Source organism: Cupressus sempervirens, chromosome 5, assembly GCF_028749045.1.
Source record: "Cupressus sempervirens isolate cs-2001-9-10 chromosome 5, ASM2874904v1, whole genome shotgun sequence".
NCBI classification, from domain to species: Eukaryota; Viridiplantae; Streptophyta; class Pinopsida; order Cupressales; family Cupressaceae; genus Cupressus; species Cupressus sempervirens.
Window position 1 is genome coordinate 420693968 of NC_143122.1, and position 18026 is coordinate 420711993.

Genomic DNA, 18026 nt, shown 5'->3' on the forward strand with positions numbered 1-18026 from the left:
TTATTTCTTTGTATTACAAATTCCAGTTGAGGTTCTCTATTGTTCGGCATTTTAGAAGTGAAAGACCTTTCCTATTTGGTTTTGTCCAGTTTCGGTGGGATTCAAACCTCACCCTATTCTGTTGGCTGTAACACTTTGCTCAGATCTGGCAAGTTGGAGCACCATCATATTGCGAATATTCATTGTGTTTAATTTAATCTACTCCCTTGTCCTGTGTAATTCCATTTATTGTTTTTCTGCATTAAATTTTGTTGTACGTTCACATTATCTATTGATTTGCAATCACTCCCCGTACATAACCCTGCCATTCATTTCCACCCACTACCATACACCATAGGACCTCCAAGTTCAATCCCAAGCTCACCGTACGACCCTCACATCTCAATTTGCAACTATACGACTTCCATTACTCCACCGTACGACCTCCATTATTCTACCGTACAGCTGTTCTGAACACTTTCCCACCATACGGCCACCCACACATCCCATCAATATGGCATTTTTGGCTCCCACCGTACGGCTCCACTGCTCTGATCACCCATATGGACATCACCTCGTGCATTTTTCCCTAAAGACTGTACGGCCATTCCTAACTGCACTCCTTTGTCATCGTACAACAAGGTTTTGGTCAACAAACACCACCATACGGACTCTCCTGTGCATCCCTCCTTGATACCATACAGTGTCTATAACAACACTCCAATGGTCCGTACACCATTGTTTCGATTGTTTCCTCTCCGGAGGGGGGATGGGATTATTACAATCTAGTGGATTAGACAGTTACATTAGTGAGTTCTAGAGGCTTTCAGTCATGGTTTATGATATTTCGAAGCGCAGACGTATGATCTTATTTATGGAGGGATTGACTGAGCCACTCAGTGGATGGGTGAAGTCATTGAACCCATCTTCTCTCCAAGTAGCGATGAGGAAGGCACGAGACTTGGAGTCTTCTTCTCGAAGCAAGGTTGCTTCAAAATCTTTTGCTCTTCTGCCTAATGATGAGGAGTTCCCGACAGTTATTGAGGACAAGGGCAAGTCAGTGGGGAGATCTAATGTCACTTCAAGAGAGGATTAGAGGAGGCGTCAACTTTGCTTTTGGTGCAAGGGGCCTTTCTCTAAAGGTCATACTTGCGTGTTGAGGCCAAAGGGAGCAGTGAATCGTGGTATGTGGGTATACATTGATTAGATTGAGGATGAGTCATCACAGCAACATGAGAATGTCTATGAAGATGATCATACTGATGATAGAGTTTATACTATGATGAGTATTTATAAGTTGGTATTTGACTCACATGTTCAGGATTTGCACCAGGTACAGAGTTGGTTTGAGCCTAAGTTGGATTGTCTACAGGATGATTGGGTAGGCTTAATGAAGGAGAGCATGTTGAGATCTCCTATGGATTTGTCTGTTAGTGATGTTTTGACTTTTACATCACCAGCACAGGTACTTGGTGCTGAGTCGGAGGTCATGTTATTGGTTTTGTTGATGGTTTTGGCATTCTATTGGTTCAGTGAGGACAGAGACATCACTTGTTTCTTATGGGATCCCAATGGAGGTTTTTGTATGATGTCGGATTGCTTGAGGACAAGCAATCCTGGGGAGGTAGGGTTGTACTGTCCCCATTTTTGGCGGGTCTATGCAGTTGATGGAGTTAGCTCATCATAGCGACCCTCAAGGGCTAACAAGGTGTTTTGGGGATTCCAGCTATATATTTACTATTTTTAGTAGGTCTATTTTTGGCAGTTGCTATTTTTGTCAATGTAGTGGGTAGCTTCAGCAGTTGGTTGTCACCTGCAGTTAATAAAGTAATAATTGCATGAGCTCTTATTTATTTATTAATCATTGAGTTGCATTATTCTAATAATGTTTATATTATTATAATAATGACTGTTAAGGCTAAAATTTTGCACCATGTTAAACTAAACAAGTTTAACAATCTTACGTAACATGGGATTCATTTCTACATGTAGGAAATGCTTACGTAGAAATGAAACCTTCAGATTCTAGGCCGGTTCCTATTGGATAATCACTAATAACTCTAGAAAACTAACATGAACTTGTTGGGAAAAAGGGATAGACGTTACTAAAATAAATCCAAGATCTTAAACTCTAAACTAGAGAACTAGGTGATACACCAAAATATGATATGAAGGTTCAAATACTGGTAACTAGGACAGATTACTAACATATCTAAACGAGTACAAAACACTTCCTTTCTATATAGGCTTGTATAAATATTTTGTAATAAAGTTTGAAAATGAACCGGAATAAGGAGGAAACAAGATGCCTCTCTTATGAGCTTCACCTTTTAAAACATGAACTACAAGTTGCAAATAAACATACTTTTTTGCTAACTAGGTGTTTGGGTGAGACAAAGCAACATGGAAAAATGATGATTCACTAGTTGTCTTCATCAAATCACCTGAAAGTACACACAAAATTACAGAAAGAAAAGAAGGCTCAAAAACAAATTCAGATAACATAAACTCAGCCGCTGTTACTTTGTATTTGATTTTCAAAATGAGTTACAAATTTCTGCACAAAAATGTTGAGGACAAAAAATGTCTCACAAGCCTCCCTTGCATAATCATAACTCCCTCCAAAATCAGAGTTCAAAATACTAAATACAAACCCCTTAGGGTCGAATCCATGAAAAATGCCTATAAAAAAGGAGTAATAATCACTAAAAATAATGATGCACTTTTGAAAAAGGTCCACTAAGCCATAAAGAGACTTATGACTCACTAAAACTGCCCTCAAAAAACTCAAAATGTCAATAAATGGCTTCAAATTGCTAAGACAAGGTCTAAATTTGACCCACAGTCCTGAAATGACTCAAGAAGCCTCAGATATTCTCCATGACCTTAAATGATAGTACTAAGTCTTTGAAAACAATAACTCCTAAGACTTAGTATTTTAAAAAACATGTCATATTGACTTGAAATCCCTAAAAATTTGTAAGCACAAGATTGAAAAAGATACATGACTTTGAAAACGTCTATATATTTGCATTTAATAAAATTATAAAATGGCTCATAAAAAACCAATTAATAACCTTATTAAAAATGCAAATACTTACAAAATCTAAGTGTTAAAATACTAACACTTAACCCTTCCACACCCCATGGCACAAAACTTTATCCTTCTTCCCCCTCTCACGGCATATTACATTTCTTTGAAAAATAAAGATAAAGTCACTAGCGGATTCTAAAGTTTATGTAATATGATGAAGGCATAGTATTTACCATTCACAACCCTAAAGTTGCTCATTTCGCATTTACATTGTATTGGAGAGATTGGAAAAAGGAAGTCGGCTAGGATTTGGAAGCCATTTTGACTTCATTTGCGACCGCCATGAGATCTGTATTTTCCTTCTCGCTGGAGCTGCCATATTTGAGGCATTTTTGATGTGTGACTGGAATCATGATTCTTCTTTTGCATTTCATCAAACCCGTGTTTGAAAGTGAAAGATCCCTGATGGATCTCTTCTGCTAATCTACTGTAAATTTGTATTTTTAAATTTGTTTTCCCTGTTTATTAAAATTTTCTTGAAGAGCTAAACAGAAGTTGCAGAAGGGTTTGATTGTTTTGTATTTTTGATGATTTTAAATAAGTAATAACAGAAGTACAATAACATGAACCAATTCTGAATATGTATTCCGAATATATTTAAAACAAAGTCGCTTCAAGCAGATTTTCTTGAATATATGCCTAATAAGTAACTGGATGAAGATTTATAATCATATCCAAATGAATACAACCAAGGACAAAGCCAACCTGAAGGCATGAATGAGAAATATGAGCCCAGAAAGAAGTTACGGCCAGATTCCAGCTCTACAAGTGTTGCACGTGGGAAAGAATATGGTTACCAAGTGCGGCCATACAGCTGCAAAGTGTCCACACGTAGATAAAATGTCCAAACCCCAACTAAAACTTAGACTCAATATTGCGTTCCCCTGAAGAAACAATGCACAATCTCCAAGATGCTTCTGACTGCTAAGAATCCAAACCATTGTTTTGGGGGCTACATCCCAAACAGGCAAAGCAAGAGGGTTTGGCGTCCCTAATGCTGAAAGCTCAATCAGAGCCCAAAACCCAAATCCAAAATGTAATATGTCAATAATACCTTCAAACTTTGTCTTCATCTCCTTATAACCCACCAAACTTAGCTCAAACCCTAAAAGTGTCTCCATGTGGCATTCGGTTATGAAATAATATATTTCTCATTTTTAAAGTAGTTAAGTATCCAGAGAATGACCTTTTTCCCAATAGAAAGAAATCCGTGCACCGACTCTGAGTCAAAAGAGAAATATTTAGAAAAGTTCAAAACCTTTCCAACGAGCTATTACACCAAGGGATAAGCAATCCAGATAAGGCCAAAAACCCCTTATTACTCCAAAATGGCTATAACTTAGCCTTATTTAATTATTAAACGCTAACTTAAGAAATATTAAAAATATAACCCAATAGCCACAAAATGCCCAACTGACATCACAAACCATAAAATCATCCTGTCACCTGTCTGTGACTGAAGTTGGAAATCAAGGATTCACTCGCAGTCTCATCCCTAAAATTTAGGAAACAAGCCCTATCCCTCTAAAACTAAACCCAAAGAGTAATCTCATGGAGACCCAACCCTGGGCAAGATCATACCTCCTAAAAAGTAGGAACTACCTCCTAAAAACAAGGAACGTCTCTCAACTGATCAATAACTACCAGAACATCAAGTCCCCAACATTGAATAACCATACTAGGTCTCTATCCAACACTGTCAACCTACAAGACCCCATAATAAGCTGACTCACATGTCTCTGCTAGACTAAGCTAAAAGAGGGCACATGACAGTCCTCCCCTCTCGGAGATGCTTGCCCACAAGCAATGAACAAACTCCTATTGCGCCACTCTGATATACACTCTTGGGTGTGTGAAATGAAACAACACATCAAGGATCACCCAATCAAATGCACTGCATGGGATAATACCAAGATCCCACACTAGATGAGAGTGTTCCCACAACCAAGGTGGTAACATACTAGAATCCCTGTAAGACTAGGCATCAAACAAAACAACACCCAGATTCCAACACCATCTAAACCAACACCCATCCATCAGGTATAAACAGGGATAACTAGAAACCTCTATCATGCCATATCTCTCCGCAACCATTGTGATACCACCACGAAAGTAATAATCGTCCAAAGCATCATGTCTGCTAATACCCACATCATTCTGTAACCATGATCCCGGATGAAGTCTCTGTGATATAGATGTGATAGCCCATGTCGGAAACTACTTGACAGAATGCTAGATCATTTGCTGGTCCCACCGACCAATCCTCCCAAACTGCTGAGTCAGGTGCCTACAGTCAATAACTGTATCCTCTGAAGATAGGAGCGCACTATCACAACACGGATAGTATAAGTCTTGCTTCAATATCCCCATAGCCTTATGAAGAGCATGGAAATCTGCCATGGAAAATCCTCCACTATCTTGCTCATCAGTCATAAGAGCACTCCAACTGAGTGTAGATAACATATGTTGAGTGACATCAAAGTGCTCAACCACTATGTCTACCCTCTTGTCATCAACCTTGAGTTGTCTAATCAAGCGATGAGGAGTCTGAAAATGGTAGTTCTCAGGCATGTGTGCTACCTCTGAATTCGCGATATGGTAGAATACTATGTCAGAGTCATGTACATCACTGTAAGGAGTATCCAACATGCATTCACTGTATCCTCATTTATAGTACTGCAACTTTGTACCTCTGAGACCACCTCCTCTGTCAACAATGAAACTGCTGTCACCACACTATGCTCACTCTCATTAGCTCCCCATGTGTCTACACATACAACCGAATCACGATCTTGGGATTCAGTGTCATTATGAGTACACACTAGTCTGATTTCTAGGGTATGGTCTAAGAAATCAGACTCATCATGACATGAAGCCTCATCATCCAATGTCTCTGAAATGCCTATGTCCGGATTACTCTCTTGTGCAAACTCACCAAAATAATCCTAGCCCTTTGTATTACTTGTTGTTCTATTCTTAAGTTGAATACCATCATCAACATCATTACCTTCATTTGAAATAAATGTTAACTCATGATTTGAATTGCTGTTGCAAATTTCAGAATAGGCTTCACACCTTGGTGTCACATTTCCAACATCTCTAATGGTTTGTCCCCTAATTGTAATCTCTTCCAATTTGTGACCAATGGCTTCTTTATTATCATTTAACACTTCTTTCTCTTTTTGCTGCTGAAAAGAGCTTGTAGATACCCAATTATCATCTGCTTCAGGTACACCCATAAATTCTGTAAAGGAAAGCAGGTTGTGTATCTCCTTAGAAAGAGAAAAATACTGATGATAGCTGCTCATAACTACAACATTGAATTTCTTTGCAAGAGGCATCTTACTTGTTCTTGTTAACGAAAATGAAACCTTAGAGCACCCATTTTTATTTCTAGCCATGGTAGGTTCCTAGTTTATTCCAAACCTTTGCCAAAATGAATTATCAAAACTTTTTGGCTAGCACCTAGATGTCAAAATGAATTATCAAAACTTTTTATCCAATACCCAGATGCCAAAATGAATTATCAAAACTTTTTAGCTAGTACCTAGATGCAGAAATGAATTATCAAAACTTTTTAACCAATACCCAGATGCCAAAATGAATTATAAAAACTTTTTAGCCAATACCCAGATGCTGAAATCTGTTGTCACAATTTCTTACAAACCCTACAGGCTAGCAGGATGTAAGCTCTGATACCACTGAAAGATCCCTAGTGGATTTCTTCTGCTAATCTGCTGTAAATTTATATCTTTGAATTTGTTTTCCCTATTTATTAAAATTTTCTTGCAGAGCTAGACAGAAGTTGCAAAAGGGTTTGATTGTTTTGTATTTTTGATGATTTTCAATTAGTAATAATAAAAGTACAATAACATGAACCAATTCTGAAAATGTATTCCGAATATATTTAAAATAAAGTCGCTTCAAGTAGATTTTCTTGAATATACGCCTAATAAGTAATCGGATGAACATTTATAATCATATCTAGATGAATACAACCACGGACAAAGCCAAATTGAAGGCGTGAATGAAAAATATGAGCCCAAAAAGAAGTTATGGCTAGATTCCAGCTCTTCAAGTGCTGCACGTGGGAAAGAATATGGCTGCCAAGTGCGGCCGTACAGCTACAAAGTGTCCACACGTAGATAAAATGTCCAAACCCAAGCTAAAAGTCTGACTCAATATTGCGTTCCCCTGAAGAAACAATGCACAATCTCCAAGATGCTTCTAACTGTTAAGAATCCGAACCACTGTTTTGGGGGCTACGTCCCAAATAGGCAAAGCAAGAGGGTTTGGCGTCTCAAATGCTGAAAGCTCAATCAAAGCCCAAAACCCAAATCCAAATGTAATATGTCAATAATACCTTTGAACTTTGTCTTCATCTCCTTATAACCCACCAAACTTAGCTCAAACCCTAAAAGTGTCTCCATGTGGCGTTGGGTTATGAAATAATATATTTCTCATTTTAAAAGTGGTTAAGTATCCAAAAAATGACATTTTTCCCAATAGAAATAAATCTATTCACCGAAATGCTCTGAGTCAAAAGAGAAATATTTAGAAAAGTTCAAGACCTTTCCAACAAGCTATTACACCAAGGGATAATTAATCCAGATGAGGCCAAAAACCCCTTATTACTCCAAAATGGCTATAACTTGGCCTTATTTAATTATTAAATGCTAACTCAGGAAATATTATAAATATAACCCAAATAGCCACAAAATGCCCAATTGACATCACAAACCATAGAATCATCCTGTCACCTATCTGTGACTGAAGTCGGAAATCAAGGATTCACTCGCAGTCTCATCCCTAAAATCTAGGGATGCTCCTAAAATTTAGGAAACAAGCCCTATCCCTCTAAAATTGAACCCAAAGAGTAATCTCATGGAGACCCAACCTTGGGCAAGATCATACCTCCTAAAATGTAGGAACAACCTCCTAAAAACAAGGAACATCTCCCAACTGATCAATAACTGCCAGAACATCAAGTCCCCAACACTGAATAACCATACTAGGTCTCTATCCAACCCTGTCAGCCTGCAAGACCCCATAATAAGCTGACTCATATGTCTCTGCTAGATTGAGCTAAAAGAGGGGACATGACAGAAAGCTGCCTCTGCTGAAGGTAATATATCTGTCTTTTACCACTTTTCTAGTCACTATTTAGAAGCTGTGTTTGGAATTAAAGAGTTTTAAATCCACGATGATTGGATTTGCTGTTCATTTCATAAGGATGAGTATATTTATTTGATTGTCATTTGGAAACCGCCATGATACGGGTTTGCTAGGTTTTTCCTTGTATTATGCAAGCTGAGACTTTGCAAAGATTTACGAGTTGCAAAAAATTTCACTTGTATCTAGTTACTTGCTGCTGAAGCTGCTGGTAAAAAAGAGTAATATTGTTCATTTTCAACTTGCTCGAGCCGTCGTGAAGGGTTTGATGTTTCTTTACTAGACATTAGATTCTTCCCTTCCATTATCAACTCGAAATGGGTCTTTGTTAATGCTTGTAAAGGATTTTTTTTTACTTTTTTTAGAAATTTTTTTTAAAAATAATGCTTTTACCCTTGCACATCTTCAGATTTCATTATCATTTCCATTATTCCTTCAAATCTGATGATTGGTGAACCATCTTACAAACTTTTGTTTGCAAACTCCAGAGGTTTTTTGCTGAAATTTCTGCAAGGGTTGCATTCTTGACTTCTTTCATTTCCTTTAACCCAAAATTTGTTTCTCTCTGCCATTTGAGGGTTTCAGCTACAGGGTTCCTACATATTTTCCTAAACGTGTTGATTTTCTGTTGAAGCTTGCACATGATTTTTTTCTTTCTAAATCACTGAGCATCTCCTACAAGAACATTATTTGACCGTGGTTTACTCTTGGATGAGGGTTTTGGTCATTCATCTGGCCTGCTAATTCTACTTACCTTCATGAAATAGCAACTAAATAGCAAACCCTGTTAGTGATGTGCTTCTATGAATCATTTTAACCCTAGTTGAGGATGAGCAACTTTGAAAGAAAATTTCCCATTCTGTCAGATCAATGATATTTCTTCTCCCTTTCCATCACTCATAATCTTTGTTTACATCATTGTTATAGGTTTTAAAACTACATGTTCTAGCCACGATTATTCATGCTTCTATATGCACACTTATGTGACTTATTGTTGACATCTTATGTCACTATTACTGTTAAGCAATCAGGTTTTCTCATTTTTAAATTATCTTAGATAAAGGTCAACATTTTTTAGCATAGGTATCCAGTTTATACCAGCTTTACAACCCATTTTGCTTGCTGTATTTCCCTTTATTGTTTACTCTTTTTCGTTGCTTCATTAACAAATGTAACTGGAGTTTATGTTTACTTCTACACAAACTTCTTTGTTGAATAACAACTCGAACCCTTCAACTGTTTTGGCCTAGCCTCTTAGTTGAATCTTGATGAACATCTTGCATTGAATTTAGTACATGATATCTTTATTTCTAGTACCTCTGTAGCAGCTACTTTCTTGTATCATTTATGAGGTTTGAGCGCAGGCTTGTGACACCCATAAACCACTTTCTGTGATTTGCAACTATTCCTTATGATCCAAACATGCTTGTACTTGATATAATGAAAGGTTTCATATAAAAAAAAAATACGTCCCTTTAACATTATATTTTTCTGATTTTTTCCTCATTTGAACACTGAAATTGTACTTTTACTATCTTTGATATGTATTCAGAATAACGAAAGATAGTACATGTATAGGATAATTGGTTATAGATATTAAGTCATTGCTTAGATCTTTTGAGATCTAACCCCACCTTTTCTTCATGCAAGGAAATGAAGACCGGAACTCAACGGATTAGGAGCTAGATCAAGAGCAGCATCATGGATCGCTTAACCAGTCAAAAGCTGAAAAGGCAATGACTGGTTATCTCTAACCCTACCTTCATATGTCTTATTTTTCATATTCTGAATATGTATGAAAGGTAGTAGAGTTAACTCATGGATTGTGTGAGATGTTTCACTTTCAGCATTTCAATTCATTTCATTCTTTTGTAAAATATCAGTTGTATACTCGAGAAATGAATAATACAAGGACATTTATATTCTTTTGCAAATATCAAATGTAAAGTGTTTTTTAGCAAATACAAATTTGAATTTTCAGAATTGAATTTTAACATGTGTTAAAATTAAGAAATAGTGACATTAAGAGATATTTCTAAAAAGCGTGTTGGAAACTTTCTAGTGTTGAGTTCTTTTGGGAAACTTCCACAATTTCTGAAGTGGAGTTATTTAGGAAACTTTGGCCAACGGAAGATTATAAATGAGAGCTCATTGCATTGGAAAAAGCACACTTGAATATATATTTCCTTTTTGTGCCTTTGTAGCTTTTCCTGATTTCTGACTTGTGAGCTCTTGTTGAAGTATAAGGGTCTCGTCTAAAAAGTTCTAGGCAATTGTGCTTAAGTATACAATTTGCCAACATTCTCCTATTTTATTCTTATGGCTAAGGAGAATAGTCTGGAATTATATATTTTATCTTGCTCATATCATCTGGTTGAGGGTTTAAAGAATTTTCTGAGTTTTCCGTTGACAATTGTGTTGAGGTAAACAATTGTCAAAATTGTCCTACTATGTCTACTATGGCTTGGAGATCGCTGATGGTGTTTAATACTGAATTGTGGAGATTGTGTGCCTTGCTAGGAGATTACCTTGGTGTTCAAAATTGGAAGTGGAAATCTGCATATTGGCAGCCTCGGTTGAAATTGGGGAAGACACCAGTCGGCAGCAGCATACTGAACTAGATGTGTCTACACCCCCGCATATTGTGTTGGGACACCTGATTAGAAGGTCAACATTGTAATTGTTGGGACCTATGGTACATTTTGGTAGCATGTTGAGGTATTAAGGGAGTGACGTTACAGCAATAGCCCCTTGCACATCAACTACACCAGCGTTTTGCATTTGCTGAGGATGACTAAGTATATCAGTCATTATGGCTGAGTTTGGCAGTAAGAAAAGTCATTTTGGGTGGCACGATTTGGCAAATTACCTATAGCCAAGTGCCATTGTTAAAACATACATTTCTGATTGGTGCTTTTTCATATTAAATACAAAGAATCTCTTTCCAGTTATAATCTGAATTCATAATATCACTTCAAACTTTTTGTAATTGTTACCATTAATCAACTTGAGAAATTCAAAGATAAGTTGGAAAACAATTAAATTTTGCAAGTAAGAGTTTGTGCATCTTTATTCAATTTGGGAGCCAGTTAGAGTTTTTACACGTTGCCGCATCTTTTATGAGATCAGAAGGAGATTTCATCGCCTATTCTGTGACTGTTTCTCTCTTTCAGCATTCTTCAGTTACATTGATCAGTGGTGTCTTGCACTTTACCTTCAGGAAGCCACCCTGCTCCATGATAGTACTTTGTAGTCACTACTTCCTCACTGTCATACCTCTTATCAGCTCATTACTGCCTTTTTCTCACCCATTTCTCCATCACGGGGTGTGAAAAGAACGTCTATTATTGCCAAATTGGTCACTGTAGGTCTATAAGACCCCGCAACAGTTTAACACTCCTCCAGCAGCTCTCAAAGACAATGCAAGGCTCATTCACAGTTATATCCTTCTGTGACCAAATTCTTTATGCTAACAAAGGATCCCTAATCCTTTCCTTGACACTTCTCTTCTTTTTTTGTTTCTTGCTTGTTTTTCTTGGACACAATTTGGTGCTCCTGCTTCTCTCTTCTATCTTGTCGCAAGCTCTCTCTCCCATAGACCTTTTTGTGGTCTTTTGTTGGACATTAATAATATTATCTTATCTTATCTTATCTAAGATAAGGTTATAAAACCTCATATAATATATGCTTTATTGAAGGAATCCCATTTGAAATAATTATAATCTAGATTATGTATTATTTATGAAATTTACATATTTTATAATGAGTTATCTTATATAGAAGGGTATTATGGGCCATGTGGAAGTAACTAGCCCCAAGTTCAATCTATTTATAATAGATTATGTTCGTAAGTTCTAAAATAAAATGATCCTTTATGGAGTTTTAAACCCAAAAAGGTTTTCCACGTGTATATCTTGTGTAATGTATAAATTTATGCATGTGTGATTTTCATTTAATTTAATTTATAGTTTGTTTATAATATTAGTAGCGTTACATACTAATTTCTAACAATACGTGAACAAATCTATGTTCCATTGTCTATATCTTACAAAAATGATTAAGATGGAGACTGAAAAATTATATGAAACACTAGTGTCTACAAAATGGTAATAGATACTTACAATTTATATAACTTACGGAAGTTTGTATATGAGCTAGGAATCTCGCTTCCAGTGAAGTGATTGTGATCAAGTTGCCTATAGAATACACAATTTGATTATAAGAAAATCAAAATTTATGTAGAATTCTATTACACTTTTGTCCTCATTTGTCATCTTATTGCTAAACTAAAGAAATAGTAAAACGGTCTGAATAAAGGACACAAATTTAAAATAAAAGGCAAACACTTTTTATCATAAAGAGGGAACAATAGTTTCATAAATTTGTTTGCATTTGTTATTGTGTGCAAGGAGATGTGTTTCAACATAATGCAAGTAACATATTAAAAGAACTCAAAACTGCAAAGCAACATACATGATTAGACGGAAAGCCACCAAAAACAACAAGAATGAAAACCATGATAACTCATAATGTAGCCTCTCTAATTCAGCAATTTCTCCAAGATATTGTGTCTTTTTGTGTGCTCACAATTTCAACAACATAATGGTAGTAAAATGCTCCATTGTTTCTTAAGCTTGCTAAAGGGTCATGAAAATGGCTTCAAAGTTACATAAATAGAACGAGCTCTCAAATTGCATGAGTGAATTGCATAGTGAGATGAGATGCAATGAGAATGAGAGATGTGTTGGTTAAGTGTTGAGAAAGGGTTAGGGTTTCCAACTCTCAAGAGAGGTTGGCAAGTTTTAACACAAGAGTGGATGAAGAGACTTTGGGGGTTGAGAAAGTGACATGCCATAAAGGAAGTTTGTCTCAAAATCCAAAAGACGTGTTGGGGAATGGGAAGAATAATATTAAACTTTTTAAAGGGGAAAAGACTTTTAGATGGGAGATATCATATGGGCATATGTAGGTGAGGAGAATAGAGGAAAGAACCCAGTTCGAGACAGCTTTAGAGAACTTTGTGGCAGAACTGAACACACTCAGGGAGAGGCAAAATAAGGAAGTGGAGGAACTGTTGGAGGCCATCCCCCGAGCTTCCATCCCACCAACACTAGCACATATTCTTGTTGCAGAAAGAATTGCACACCATATGCTCAGATGATACAAGATGACAAGTTATTAGATGGATGGATGGTAACCTTGGATGGGTAACTTGGGCCGATAGGCAGGGCAATGAGTAACAACTTCTCATGTTCCATTATAATTTTTCAATATACTCATACATGTACAATGACGTGATGGTAGAGAGTAGGCTCTTGGTTACTTTTTTGTATTAGACATATAGTCAGCTGATTATGATATTTGTGAGCGTATACTAATCATATTTTGAGGTGTCTTATTCAGACCTATTTGATAGCTGATCTAGTATCTTTGAATGAGAATTTGAGGAAGACTTATGCCATGGGATTGGGAATTAGGAATCAGGATTGATACGACTAGGTTTGAATTTGGTTTTCTAATCATTATGTTTCAGAATGTGCGCATATTTAATGGGGGTTTAGGCTTAATGAAAAGTGATTAGAAGGCAAGTGGGCTTGTTAGCAGAATCCAATTGGGAGGAGAGAGAATGAGTGGGGATTAATCAAGTAAATATGCATTTACTTAAAGTTGGGAACAGATGGTGCAAGTGAGTGAAGAATTTATGTATTTTGAATTTTTTTAATTCAAAATAGAGGAAGGCTATTTAATTAAATAGATGGATTTATTTAATCAAATGGGAATGGGCTTGAGATAAATTCAATCAATTAATGTACCTATAATGAAAGCAAATGGAAAGATTAATTAAATAGGAAAACAATTTAATTAATATGGCAATTCTAGATGAAACAGGGGGAGTATTAATTAAACAACTTAATTATTTAATTAATATGACAAGCTAGAAGGAAGGGTATTGATCATTTAATTAAGAAAAGCTAGTCATTTGTTTAGTTAAATAAGGTCAAGAACTTTAGAGAGATTAACGATTTAATTTACCTAGGATTCCAGAAGACAAAGACAACTAATTAAATAAATGAATTATTTAATTAATAGCACTCTAGAAAAATAGGTTACGACAGTTTAATATGATTAAATGATTAATGATCACATTTAGGTGTCTACAGTTGTTTCAAAACTCAAGAATGAAGCTTTTCAAGCCTAGTATTGAGACCCAAACTTGGAATGACTCAAAAAAATCAAACAAATAAAACTTTTAATGTGTATTTCATTGACTACATATGATTTTCATACTTTGAAATTAGAATACCTGTTTTGATTGTTATATATTTAATTCTCATATATTTGAAATTTGAATGTATTGTTTTGATTTTCACACATATAAGCAAACAATTTTTTTTATTTTTTTTAAACTATGTTTTCTTGTTTGTTAATGTCTGGAGGCATTCTAGCAGTAAGAGAGAAGAAGTTGTCTGTGGGATATCCTTTGATCAACCCCAAATAGAAGGGGACATTTCCTAACATTTTTGAGAGTTGAACAGAGCATTTGATACAACAGAGAGATGTCCCCTCGGCATCTCCTTGACCCCAAAATGGCTTGGGTATGGGAAGAACAAGTTTTGAGGCAAGGGTGTGTCCCTGACTATCCTTGCAACTATATTTAAATGTAAAACCTATTTGTTTGAAGATATGATTGGCTATTAGATAGATAAAATTGATTATAGAAGGCTAATTAAGCAAAGGACCACCTAGATTTTTTTTTTTTTGGATATTTATGAAAATAAGATAGAAACAACCATAGTCAAAAATCCTTTGAATTGAAATGTTTATAAAATTTTAGAGCATCAGCCCAAGAAATCGCCAAATTGCTTATTAGAGCACCAACTCTTCCAAAACTCCACTTAATAACTCGAGCACAAAACAAATACTCTTATAGTACCTTTTATAAGATTGTCACTAATTACAATTACAAGTTCAAACCAGTTTCAATCCCCGAGATTTCTCTTTACAACATTTGGAATGTGTAAACGAGCAACTACAATTTGAATATAAACAGACTTCACATATCTTTTTATGTCTTATTCCTCTTAATGAAAAAGATCTAAAAGAGTGTCTCTGCAAACTGAATACATGTGCAAACTGAACAAACAATCAATAGAAACTTGTAAAGCATAAATTGAGTACTACATCTCATTGTTATAAATTTCTATTATTACAAAACTTTTAAAACTTCTTTACACAACTTTAGAGAAGACTAGAAAGAAAAAAATCAATGCATTGTTATACCTGATCCAAATCTCAACAATAATTATTACTAGTCTCAACATGTTCAATGAAAAAGATCTTCTTTCTTTATAACAACATCAGACCTTCAACTTTCAGTATATGAAAGAACTTTCTTCCTTATGACAGCATCAATGTAATCCCCACTTTCCTGGGGTTTTATTCTTTGATGTGCCGTTATCATTTTCTGCCATGGTTCTGCAAGCCAACTTGGTCTTTATAAATGAAACATGCGAGTTTTGCCTTAGGTACTTTCATTTGCTGGTCAATGGGAGTAGTTTCAACAGGGTTTCCAGATGCTTGCTATTTTTAGTAACTCAGCAGGGTTTAGTCTTTTGGCCACTGCAGTATTGGGCTCTGAGCATTTTGCCGAGAGCATTCTAGCAAGCTAATATACATGGTTTTCTAAGTTCGATTGGACATTTATTTTAATGCCAGAAGACTTATTATGCCACTTTATTATTAAATAAAGACATTGCTTAAAAGTGGAATAAGATATTGAATAAATATGGAGAGTCAAGCTGAGAAAAATGAAGAGACACAGAGATGGCTACAAAAGGACCTCTAGAGGCTCATTCTTTTCATGCTTGGACATTTGATTGATTTTCTGATTTTTTCTTTCGGAGAAATTCGGGAAGCTTCTAGCATTCTCTTGCTGAAACCTAAGGATGGTAATCTTCAGGCTTCTTGGTGAATTGGCCGAAATCCCAATTCACCTTCAAAGTGGATTTGCGACGAAGTTCACCTTGCTTTTTTCTTATTATCCAATCTGGCTGTAACTTTCTGTATCTAAGATTTGGAATATTTATGAAGTTATTGTATTGTTGAACACTATAATACAATAGTATTTTAGAGTATATTTTTTGGGCATTATTCTAGTATTTGTTGACAACTGCACATGAAATAATCTGTTGATATTTCTGAAATTCATTGAGAAAATTATTTGGAAGAATATCCAAGTGGGATATCATAATGGTATCTGACTTAAAAATCCCATCCTGTGAAGTTTATTGAAAACAAAATTAGAGAAGGGTTAAAATTGTGAACTCTTCTGCAAAGACAAATCTACAATTCACATGATATATTGTATCTGAATTATTATTTTTGAGGGGGTTATATTGAATTGGAATTTATATATTTTAACACGGAAACATTGTTGAGTTGACTTAAAGATGGATTAAATATTTGCACATAACGTTTTATGATCCCTTGAACCATTCTACAACTTGAAGGAAGTCATCAGCCAGAATTTAAAATATTTCTTATTAATATAGTTTACGCTAAACCTATTACTACTACCGTGAATAATTTTAAAAGAGAGAGATAATTTTCAAGGATAGAATAAAGGATATAATGAAAATTATTCAATAAGAGGACATTTAATTTATTTGTAGAATAAATATGAGAGTATAGTGTTGAGAAACAATATTTATCATGGGGCATCCTGATTGGTCAAATCTTCTTGCATCAATAATATATTTCTAGACCTGAAAATTAATGGTCACATCCAATCATTAGGAATACCAATAGAGAAATACTTTGTATTCTAAATGTGTTAGGCATTGAATCGAATTGTTTTAATGACGTCCACAAGACCGCCGGTCTAAGAGACCAAAAGACCAGCTAAGCAGCCTACTGTAATTTCACCAAGTTGTTCCTTTTGTTAAGGATCCATATTAGGAATCTAGCTATCTTGTGTAACCTTGCCTCTTCAAAAAGTTCCCTCATGGTGTTCACCTATAGGCTATCCCTATACTCACTACGAATATCTTCATAAGCAACGCCTTCTTTGATAAAGTGTCATTCCGTTTTGATAAAGTGTCATTTTGTTTCCACCACTCCTTTGCTGCAAAAAGTACGAACTCTCTCTTCCCATCCTTCTTTAGGGAACTTCCATCTACCAGTTTCACATTGTAAATGATGAGAGCTGGTCCTTAATAGAGCAAATTAAAATTTTGGCTTTTGCTTTAATCTCAGATTCTAAATACTCTTTATCTATGTTTTGCCATGTGTGATTAAATTCTGACAGAATAGGCCTTTTTTCTACCTATCATATTTTTCCACACATATGTGCTTTGTCAGAGGGAAGAGCTTTGTTTTCACAGAAACAAACACCAAGCTTTTGGGTAGGAATTGAATAACCAATCGATCCTAAACGAAATCTTGGCCATTACGTTTCTTGTTATTAGAAGTGCATTAGAAATAAATTTCTAACGAGCCGTAGATGACTATTTTAGGATGGATTTTGAACTAGAAGAAGTCACGTGGATGGGATTGGAGAAGTCATTAAATTTATCATAGGTTCTTGGTCAAGATCCAAACGACAACCTCAAACTAGTTGTGACTATGAACTATTGAAATTGGAGTTACTACTATGTTACAAACCAAGCAAGGAATTAAGAATAGAAGAATATATGTGATGAAATCTTTATTTCAAATTTTGGCGGAAGATAAACACTATTGGTTAAGTTTGCAAATATATTGAATAAGGTCTATTTTGAAA

At 35.5% G+C, this 18026-nt stretch overlaps 1 protein-coding gene across 9 annotated transcripts in view; it reads right to left on the reverse strand.

Moving 5' to 3' along the window:
• The window catches only part of LOC149556577 (putative LRR receptor-like serine/threonine-protein kinase At1g06840), a 345044-nt gene that overhangs the window by 156448 nt on the left and 170570 nt on the right, over positions 1-18026 (reverse strand). For 8 of the 9 annotated variants that reach the window (XM_089830949.1, XM_089830951.1, XM_089830947.1 and 5 more), the window contains one exon: positions 12367-12441. The exons of the other annotated variant lie outside the window; for it this stretch is intronic. In XM_089830949.1, the coding sequence (XP_089687075.1) occupies positions 12367-12441 (75 nt within the window). The remainder of the gene's footprint in view (positions 1-12366; positions 12442-18026) is intronic. 9 annotated transcript variants of the gene reach the window in all.